This window comes from Echinops telfairi, unplaced genomic scaffold, assembly GCF_000313985.2.
Source record: "Echinops telfairi isolate 266 unplaced genomic scaffold, ASM31398v2 ScPeMD7_7424;HRSCAF=8462, whole genome shotgun sequence".
Taxonomy (NCBI): Eukaryota; Metazoa; Chordata; class Mammalia; order Afrosoricida; family Tenrecidae; genus Echinops; species Echinops telfairi.
The window spans coordinates 90480232-90491367 of record NW_022111324.1 but is presented as its reverse complement, the minus strand read 5'-3'; the positions used below and the strand labels follow the sequence as shown (position 1 = coordinate 90491367).

The following is an 11136-nucleotide window of genomic DNA, read 5'->3' as shown; positions in this document are numbered from 1 at the left end:
TGTATAGCCTCTGGTCTGACCGGATTTGTAAGGTAGAATTGGGATCATGATAGTGGGGGAGGGGAAGAAGGCAGCATTAAAGAACTAGAGGAAAGCTGTATGTTCCATCGGTACTATACTGCACCCTGACTGGCCTGTCTCCTTCCCACGATCCTTCTGTAAGGGGATGGCCAGTTGCCTGCAGATGGTCTTTGGGTCTCCACTCTGCACTCCCCCTCATTCACAATATGAATTTTTTGTTTTTTGATGACTGTTACCTAATCCTGTTGACACCTTGTGATCACACAGGATGGTGTGCTTCTTCCATGTGGGCTTTGTTGCTTCTCAGCTAGATGGCTGCTTATTTATCTTCAAGCCTTTAAAACCCCAGACGCTTTATCTTTTGATAGCTGGGCACCATCAGCTTTCTTCACATTTGCTTATGCACCCGCTTCAGCAGTTGTGTTGGGAAGGTGAGCACCATGGAATGTCATTTTAATATGTGTGTTTAATAACAATGTGTTCCTGCATTGAGGGAATACTTGAGCAGAGGCCCAATGCCCATATGCTATCTTAATACTAAACCTATTAATATATGCATAGATTTATTTCCCCATTGTCATATACAAACATATTTGCATATGTACATGCCTGTATTTAGACCTCTATAAATGCCCTTTGCCTCCTAGTTCTTTCCTCTATTTCCTTTTGAAATAACTCCCTTTCGACAGCTTCGCTACTCTAGCAGATCTCATCATGGAAGTGATCACATTATATTGCATTTCAACATGGAAATGATTACATTGTATTAGAGAATAAAATGGGGGAGGACGACATCATTACATAACCGCCAAACCACTAACAATCATGTCCCAGGCAAGCTGACACACAACTTAAACCATCACACAATCTATTTGCTAGACTGACCGAGAAAAAGAGGGAGCTGACATAAATAACTAATATCAAGGATGAAAGAAGGGAGGGACCTCACTAATGTTAGAAAATAAAATTATATGAAGATATTCTGAACAATTGTATGCCAATAAATTGTATAGCTTAGATAAAATTGACAAATTACTGAAACTAACTCAATAATAAAGAGACCCGTAACAAGGATTTGACAAAAATCTAACATTTTTATTATAGAAACATACACATACTATAAATAAAACTTCAATCTGATGGAGATCATCTATAAAAATACTCAACGCTAACATTATATACAATAGTAAAAGGCTGAATGTTTTCCTCCTCAGATAAAGAGATAAAGTTATCTGCTCTCACCCTTACTATACAACACTGTACTAGAAGTCCAAACCAAAGAAATCAGGCAGGAAAATAAAAGGTATTTAGAAGCCTGGTGGTACAGTAGCTACGTGTTGGGCTGTGATACAGAATCAACAGTTCATAAACACAGGCCAAGGAGCTGTCTCCTTCTGTAAAGTTATGGTGTCCTTAATGTACAGGGACAGTTCTACCCTGTCCTGTAGGGTCAATATGAATTGTCATTGACTCAGTGGCAGTGAGTCTGTTTTGTTTGTAAAGGAAAAAATAAAACTATCTATTTATAGTATAATTGTGTATAATTTAAACTTAAGGAATCCACTTAAAAATTCTAAGAAATGACAAATTCATTGAGAAGGTTGTAAACCAATAAACCAAACTCACTGCCATTGAATCATAGCGACATTATAAGACAGGGGAGAATTGCCCCTGTGAGTTTCAAACACTGTAACCTTTTAAGGGAGTGGAAAGCCCCACCTTTCTTCCAAGGAGTGGCTGGTGTTTTTGAACTTTGGACCTTGCATATTGCAGTCGAATACTAACCACTAGGCCACCAGGGCTCCTGTGGCTAAAGGACACAAAATCAATATATAAAAGTATACCACACATTTTGAACATTCTATAAAATGAAGTTAAGGAAACAATTCCATTGACAATAACATCAGTATGAATAAAATGCTTAGGTATAATTTAAACTAAGATGAAGATAAAAAGAAAAAGAAATAAATTATGTTAATAGATTAAAAGACCATTGTTAAGATAGTAATACGCTCCAAAATGATCTACAGATTCAATACTTTCGAACCAAAATGCCAGGACACAATAGTGTGGTACTAATAAAAGGATAGACAGAATATAATTCAAAGCCCAGGAATAAACCCTTCTATATGGGCTTAGGTATAGGGACAATTATGAAGATGGCACAGGACTGTGTAGTGTTTTGTTCTGTTGTGCATAGGGTCACTATGGGTCAGAACTGGTACCCACCAGCAATATGGTATCTAACAACAACATTTATGGTTAACTGACTTTCCCCAAGGCACAAGGACAAGTCAGTAGAGTGAAGGACAGTCTTTTCAATAAATGGTGCTGGGTCAACTGGATATCTATACGTAAAGAAAGAAGTGGGATCAGATCATATATAAAAATTATGTTTAAAATGGCTCAGGAACCTAAATATGACAACAAAACTATAAAACTCGTACGTAAGAAAACACAGGAGCAAATTTTCATGAACTTTGGCTAAAGCATTCTTTGATAAAACACTAGGAACAAAAGAAAAATAAACTTTTCAAAAATAAAAAATACTGTGCTTCAAACAATAAGTACTATGAAGAAAATAAAAAAATAACCCACAAAATAGAAGAAAATAACTTCCATATAAAACAATTGGTAACAGATTTGTTACAAACAACACACATAACTGATAAATGAGTAACAAAAAGACAATCCATTTGGAAAAAATGGGCAAAAAATTGGAATAGATATCTCTCCAAAAAAAAGATACAGATGGAATAAGCTCATGAAAGAAGATCAGCATCATTATTCATCAAGGATATACAAATCAAAACCACAAAGAGAAGCCACATCACACTCAGTAGGATGACTTCTCCAGAATAATAATAGCTACCCTAGTCGCAAGGTGAGTGAATTCCCAAAGGGCACATAGAACAAATTAGGTCAATAAGTCCAACCGTATACGACTCACATTCCTCATGACAGGGAGGGCCAACTGCTCAAAGGAAGTCAGATCAACCACGTACTGTCCAACTCGGTTTTCATGCTTTCCAGATCGTGGCTCTGACCTGGATGAAAAGACATTATGTTCTTTGTTGAAAGTCTCTCGTATCGATTTTAGGTTTTGAGCTACTCCACTGAGACTCTGGTCTTCAATATGTACTACATCACCCTTTAAAACCATGGACACAAAGAAGCTGATCTGATTTAACTTTTCCCATAAGTGACCTGTAAGTGAACAATGGACCTGCACTTACAATGGAAGACACCAACCAACTTGGAAAATTGGCATGGGAATGGGGCTAAGAATTGCAGAGTGAAATTTGGTCTGGATTCAATGGAGTACGTCTGACGTGAAGTATGATTTGAAGTTGGCTCGATGACAGTAAATTTGGTTATGAGTATGTGATTAAATTCCACACCTCACCTTCCATGGAAAAGTAATTATCAGTTTACACACTCACCAATGCCACCTGCTTATACTAAAAGAGCTCTTCAGAAGATTTTCCGAATATGACAATTACCGATGGGCCGTTGGATTAGAATGTTGTTATACTTAGTAACCAGATATATTCTTAGGAACCAGAGGGCATGTGACACAGATCTTTTTGAGAAGCTTGTGTTCCAAAGGGCCAGAGTCATTGTTTGTTATTGTGAAGTTTGTAGGAAGGAGGCAGCATATAATTTAAAATAATGGATCATAATTTATGTGCAGTAAACATATTTCTTAGGGAACCTAGAATGTGTATAACCTTGAATGTGATATATGTATAATATATCAAAATATCACATAGTAGAAATCAACCCGGTTTGCTCGTTTTTTTGTATGATTATGACTCCATTAAGTGAACACCATATGGGAACAACTACAAACCCCAATAAACCAGGCCCGTGCCATCAAAATGATTCTCACTCACATCGACACTATGGACAGAGTAGAACTAACTGCTCCTCAGTTAGTCAATATTGATGGGGGAAGGACAGCCTTACCATTCTCCTGCACAGTGACTGTCGGGTTTGAATCACCAACCTTGTGGTTAGCAGCTCAACACTTAACTCACTGAGTTACCAGAGCTCCTTACATGGGAGTAAGGCTCAAAAATACAGGCAGAGTGAAACATAAAGGTCCCTGTCAGAACATTTGGTCCTTTTTTGGTGTAACCTGGAGCAAGTGACGGCTTCATCCCTGAAATATTTGTGAAATATGCTGGGATACTACCTTAGTCCACAGATGTTTGTGATTATTATTATTTTAATTTGTTTTCATATGATGGTTTCAATCTGTTTTCTTTTTCTGATAATTCCTAAAAACCAAACATTCTTAAATAAAATATAGATATATTTGGCTCAACCTTCCGCCCAATTTCTGAAGGATAAAAAGAGTGGTATCCAAGGACCTAACAAGAGTCTTACTAAACCATGCAGCTTTTATTGAATCAGAATTCAACAAACCAAACATGCGTAGGGCAGTTTGGATGAAAAAACACAGTAGTAATTAAAGTACCCAATTCTCGATAAAGGGCCCCGGGTACCAGACAGAGTGACAACATCAAATCCTATTCTTCTTCCTCCTTGTCTGACTTCTTCTGTGTAAAATCCATCGACAGGCACACCAGAGGACTTTAAGGCTTCACTAGCTTTATGGATCAAAGTGGTTTTTCCAACCCCTTTAAAGAAAAAAAAAAGAAAAAGCCATTAGGAAACACTCTTCCTGGAGCACACAAGTGACTCTGACAGCAATCACAGTGGGTTGAAAAATAGTTGCAAATAAATTCTATGAATATTAATCTTTCATTATGATTGCTCCAGGTGCTAAAACGTTTTAATTTCAAGTAGAAGCAAGCATAATAAAAAATAACTCATCCTTTATTTTTAAATCGTGAGAAATTCTTAGTTCTGTCACATATACAATCCTAAAACCGAGTCAACAGTCTCAAGAGCAATTTGCAATCTAGGAAACATGTTTCTGTTTTAGCCTAGATTTACCCTCTTCCTTGGGCTGCTGCTTTTAACCTAGAAAGGAAAGCTGATCATGTTTGGGTCAAAGGCTGGGTATTGTAAACTACGTTTTCTAAACTTCCCAGATGCTCCTGAGCTGTGTTTAGCAATGAAAAGACCTCTTCACTCCACCAAAGACTTGTATTACTAGGCCTCCTGAGAATGTATGGCTGGAAGATCATTAATAACATTAAAATTATTGTTTTTTATTTTTCCTTAGTAACAGTCCTCTCCAATTGGTTACTCCTTAAAGCATTTCCTCTCCAATGCATTCTTTTATTTCAACCCCACCACCTACCCATATGTAACCCATGAACTACCACCCTCTCAGCCTCCTCACCTCTGACCCCTTCCATTCCTTCTACTCCATTAACAAAGCTCATTAAACAGGTGCTTCCAAACATAGTAAGTCAAAAGAGGGGAACCAAAAAGGAAAACAAATGGAAAAAATCCAAGGATAGATATGCAGGCTGGAGTGAGACTAGACCTTTAAATATACATAGGTTTGATAAAGGTTATTTGTATGTGTGTGTTTATCTTTGTAAGATAAATATAAGAGATGGGTTGTCACAGTGGATGTAACAATGGACTCAATATAATAACAATTGTGAGGATGGGACAAGGCCAGGCTATGTTTCCTTTCTGTCTGACATAAGGTCATTTTGAGTTGGAATCAACTTGACAGCATCTAGCAACAGTTATCTTTGCTGCAAATATATCCATGAATGTGGTGGAACATACAAGGGGCAAAGTTATGAAAAGTTCTTAAAACATAATCAAATTGCTCACCTTCCTGACACAACCGCTGAAGACAAAGCGGGTGAATAAGCAAATGTGGTGAAGAAAGCTGATGGTGCCTGGCCATCAAAAGATATAGCGTCTGTCTGGGATCATAAATGCTTGAAGGTAATCAAGCGGCCATCAAGCTCAGAAGCAACAAAGCCCACATGGAAGAAGCACACCAGCCTGTGCAATCATGAGGTGTCGAAGGGATCAGGTATCAGGCATCATCAGAACAAAAAATCTTACCATAGTGAATGAGGGGGGCAGTGTGGAGTGGAGACCCAAAGCCCATTTGTAGGCCACTGGAGATCCCCTTACAGAAGGGTCTCAGGGAGGAGACGAGCCAGTCAGGGTGCAATGTAGCAATGATGAAACATACAACTTTCCTCTAGTTCCTAAATGCTTCCTCCCCCACCACTATCATGATCCCAATTCTACCTTGCAAGTATGGCTAGACCAGAGGATGTACACTGGTACAGATAGGAACTGGAAACAGGGAATCCAGGGCGGATGATCCCTTCAGGACTAGTGGTGTGAGTGGCGATGCCAGGAGGGTGGGCTGGAAGGGGGGAACCGATTACAAGGATCTACATGTGACCTCCTCCCTGGGGGACGGACAATGGAAAAGTGGGTGAAGGGAGACATCGGACAGGGCAAGATATGACAAAATAATCATTTATAAATTATCAAGGGTTCATGAGGGGGGTGGGAGAAGGGAGGGAGGGGAAAAAATGAGGAGCTGACCAGAGGCTTAGGTGGAGAGCAGATGTTTTGAGAATGCTGACGGCAATGAATGTACAGATGTGCTTTACACAATTGATGTGTGTATGGATTGTGATAAGAGTTGTATGAGCCCTAATCAAACAGAATATGAGTCACTGGGCCTAGGGGCTCAGGGCCATGCTCTTGGGAGATACCAAAATCAATTAGTGTAACCAGTCCACAAAGATCACATTAGAAGTTCCTGGATAGAGTGGGAGAAAAAAGTGGAACAAAACTCAAAATCATAAAAAAGACTAGAAGAGAAACTGATGGAACCTTTGAGGCTTTGGCCATTAGTCACCCCTCAGGTCAGGAAATGAATTCACTTCTGTGGTTCAGTGTTCAGGGGAAGCCAGCAGGTCTTTGGGGACAGTAACACTACAGAGATGGGCACCCCTTAGTATAATCAACCCTTTGAGATCAGAGGGGCAGCATTTACCCAAGGACAAAGTTCAGAAGGGTTAGAAAAGGAGGGATGGAAACAAAAAACACAAGGAAAAAGTGGGGTAAGTGGGAATTACCATCAATAATCTGAAACAAAATGTCAACAACTGCTGAACAGAAAACTGATCTGCTTCACTCAGTTGACAATAAAAAGTATAAAAAGGAAAGTCTAATAACAACTATAGATTACTTAATTCTGCTCTTATGTAATCATACTATTAACTTAATCAAAATGATATCTGACTGCATTGAGAAGATGGATATAAAATTAAGGGAGATGGGTGTGTGGACAAGTTTAAGAAAGTTATGCTAAAGAATTACATCTTCTCTTCACTTACGGACCCCAAACATCAGGTTGTTATGTGAGAACCAATGTTATTAGAAAATAGAGCATGACTATCTCAGACTACAAAATTGAAGATAATTGCATCATCGCACAACTGTCAAACCACACAGAATCATGGCCCAGTCAGTCATGGCCCAGCCAGAACCCTATCCATCAGAGTCGGCATACTCTTGCCTCTGGCATTGTAATTCAAGCTGTCATGCATAAGTTATTAATGTGAACAACAGGTTTTTTTCCACTAGTGTCACGAATTTTAAAGTTTGGAGAATCAGGTAAGTGATAAGTGAGTAGAAAATGTACTTGAAAAAATTATTTCCACATAAAACTAATGTAAAAAAGAAAACAAAGAAGAACCAGTGGCAGTCAAACCATAATCCACCCTCCACCCCACCTGCGGGCATAAGGAAGGTGTGACCATGATAATGGTCATCTCTGCAATGAAAAATACAATGTCTTGGGGCTAACCTGCTTAGACATCTGCATACCAAGTTTCACATGGATTTACAAACCAACTTTCAGTAGACAGTCCTTGACACTACAAAGGGCTTCAAAAAGTCTGGAAAAATTACATTACTTTTAAATCCATTTTCCACAAAGTCTTTAAAGTCCCCTCTTAATGGTCTACCTTTGAAGTGGATATATCTCTCCCACCCCTACGGGTATAAAGGAAATTCCAAAATCAGCAATATCATACATAGTCATTGCTACTTAGGCTAAACCAAAGGATAAAATAAAGCAAAAGAGAATTCTAAGCAGAGGTGAGGCAACCCTATTCTACGTCTATCTTCTTGCCTTTGCCTTTGTGACACCTTCTTCTTGTCCATCACCCTTAGTACTACTTGGCCCATGTGCAGCATCTTGGTGTAAAAAGTTTAGGATCCCCTCCCTTCGTTGAACAATAAGCCTCACACTACCCACTCTGCAGTTGAGAACTCAAAAAAGTTAAAGAAGCTGCCCAGTGACGGTCCTACCCTGTTTCCCCGAAAATAAGACAGTGTCTTATATTAATTTTTGCTCCCAAAGATGCGCTAGGTCTTATTTTCAGTGGATGTCTTAATTTTTCCATGAAGAATACTGTACACATTTATTGTTTGTTTCATTAAAAGAGACCTCCTGTCTGCTCCGGCTGCCAGCGGCCAACAGTGAGCTGTGGGCACGGTAGATTAGGGCGGCCTTATTTTCAGGGAGGTCTTATTTTCGGGGGGATGCCTTATATTTCAGCGAGAGGCAAAACTGTAAGTAGGTCTTATTTTGGGGGAAACAGGGTGAGACATGAGAGGGATGGGATGGGCTGCCAACAGGACCAGGGAGTCTATGAGTGACAGTGCTTCTCACCCTTCGGGCTTCCCACAGAGAACATTCAGGGCCAGTGAGCTCTGTGATTACTTCTCTAGCTCCACGACCCTGTGCCTGCAACTCAACACCCAGTCTGCATAGGGCGTGTGGGTCCCCAGCCCCCAGGTGCCCTAATGAAGAAACATGTACCACAAGTCCGGTCCTTTCTCACCATTTCTAATCCTACACGGGTTCATAATTAAAAACCATTCTTCCTGAAAGGGCTGCCACGCTTGTTTTAAATCCGGAGCTTTAAAGGCCACGCCACCTAAGACCCGGGTCCGCGAGCAGCCCCTCCCCGCCCTCGCAGCCCCCACCTCGCGATCCCCCAGACCTCGGTCTGGGGAGCCCACCGGCCACGCCGGCCCCGACACCGCGCGGGGTTACCTGGCGGCCCGGTGAGGAACACGTGCCGCGCCATGCTCGCCAGAGTCGCGAGCCGGTCAGAGGGCGAGAGTGCCCCGACCTCGCGAGACCAGGTCCCGCCCCCGGCCGGAAGCTGCGCGGTCGGCAACGCGCATGCGCCATCCGCGCCGAGCCCGTCGGCCCCCTGGGGCGTCGGAAGAGAGGCCGGCCAAATGGAAGGACTTAATGGGTGTTGCATCTAGGGAAACGCGGCCACGTTTGAGAGTCAGATCTTAACCCTCTAGGCTGCATCTGAGCAGCGGGAGTGAGGACTGCGAGGGTACTGACGAACCCCAAACTGCCAGTACCGCTGGATGGCCCTCCGGAGGGACACCCTGGTCCCAGGGGTCATCCACCCAGGAAGACATCTGTAGAGGCCTCCCGCACATCCGAATTGTTTACCCAGGGCTCTGAGCTCCCAGAGACTGAAATTCGGGACCCTGGACTCTTGAAGCTCTAGGCCAGTGGGAACTAGGCAGATTTCCATAGCCGTCCATGCACATAAATCCCCGTCTCCTAAATGGAACTAACTGGAGTCCCAGTCGTGGGGTTTCTTGTGCAAAGAATGTGATTGTTTCCACCCACTCTTTAAGGAAGTGAAATGTTCCAGTGAGTGAAAGGAAGTAGCAGTAACCTTGGGGCCACACTTACCTGTAAAGGCTTTCCATCGATTTGACTTGTTATCCATCATTCTCTATCCTGACGGAAAAAAGCAATTTCAGTAAGTGCTTAACCATAATTGGTTTGTGCCCACACACGGACCTCTTGGACCACTTCAGCTTGCAGTATATATACCAGCTACGTGGCTCCACGGATTCCTTGCTGTTTAAAAAGGAATTCTCTTTAGAAAAAGATTGTCACGATAATTTCTGCAGCAGTACAACATTTACAAAGCACTTGTGTACTCCATTATCTCAGCAAGTTACATCACAGGAAAATATATAACCATCTGCCGTCCTAGATTTATCCTCCACTATAAATTGGAAGCAGTGAGCAGCTGGCCTAGCAAAGTTAATAATCCACAAGAGGAGTTTATAAAAGAATGAGAAAAGGCAAGTATAATCACTTCGTTTTATAAAAATTATTAATGGTAGTATCTTCCATTACGGAGAAATAGTTTGCATCACCATTTTCTTTAGATGGTATGCCTAGAATTCTAGTAGCTATTAGCAGCCCTTAGTGTAACTAACTCAAGCATATGCAGAATCTGAATATAAAGAATTGTGTCTCAGACAAAATGAAGAAAAAAATTCTATAGGTAGGTGTTAACTTTACATTAAAAACTATTTTCTTTGGGTGATGGCTGCATGGATATATTCATTTTAAGATAGCTCATTGATCTGAATACTTTTGATCTGTAACTTTAGGAAACTCTACACATAGAGAACTACATGTCGAATAACCAAATCCAGACTAAACTCACTCTCATGGAGTCGATTTCTGTTTATAGCGACTCTGTAGGACAGGATAGAACTACCCTGGTACCCTGAGAGTTTCTGAACTAATTTTTTTACAAAATGTATAAAGTCCCATCTTTCTCCAGAGGCAAAGTTAGTGGTTTCAAACTGCTGACCTTGCTATTAAATAACCCAATGTGTAACCACTAGGCCACCAAGGCTGCACTATTTAATAATGACATAGATTAAATATCTTCCCTCAATTGGAGATTAGTAAAAACTAGGAGCAAAATTAAAAATAAAGAGAATATTAAAGTACCTTGCTTGATCTGAATTTTGCTTATAATCTAAGATTATTCCAAAGCCTTTCTTCTAACAGCACCAGTTTATATACTCCCTTGTGAAAAGATTCAATGCATTTCTTTAGTAGAACAGTTTGAAAGCAAAACGCTACAGTTTCTCATCTCTAGTTCCAAACTCCCTAGAGCGCTGAAAACAAGTGTTTGGTTTATTTTTGTTGATTATTCATACCCATAGTTTTTGCAGGACTAGCTTAGTTTTAAAACAAACCTTTCAGTTGCAGGGAAACTATTGGTGACCCTACAGTTTAAAGTGTAAGGAACATTTGAAAGCAAAGAGTTTTTCAAAATAAGCCCTTTTTTTTTT

At 40.6% G+C, this 11136-nt stretch overlaps 1 protein-coding gene across 1 annotated transcript in view; it reads right to left on the bottom strand.

Moving 5' to 3' along the window:
• NTPCR (nucleoside-triphosphatase, cancer-related) overlaps nucleotides 1-9133 on the bottom strand; it is a 54019-nt gene extending 44886 nt beyond the window's left edge. Inside the window, exons 1-3 of the mRNA XM_045298086.1 lie at nucleotides 9056-9133; nucleotides 4505-4667; nucleotides 2972-3068 (exon numbers count right to left, since the gene is read on the bottom strand). Of these exons, the coding sequence (XP_045154021.1) occupies nucleotides 2972-3068; nucleotides 4505-4667; nucleotides 9056-9089 (294 nt within the window). The 5' untranslated portion in view covers nucleotides 9090-9133. The remainder of the gene's footprint in view (nucleotides 1-2971; nucleotides 3069-4504; nucleotides 4668-9055) is intronic.
• Nucleotides 9134-11136: the final 2003 nt, after the last annotated feature.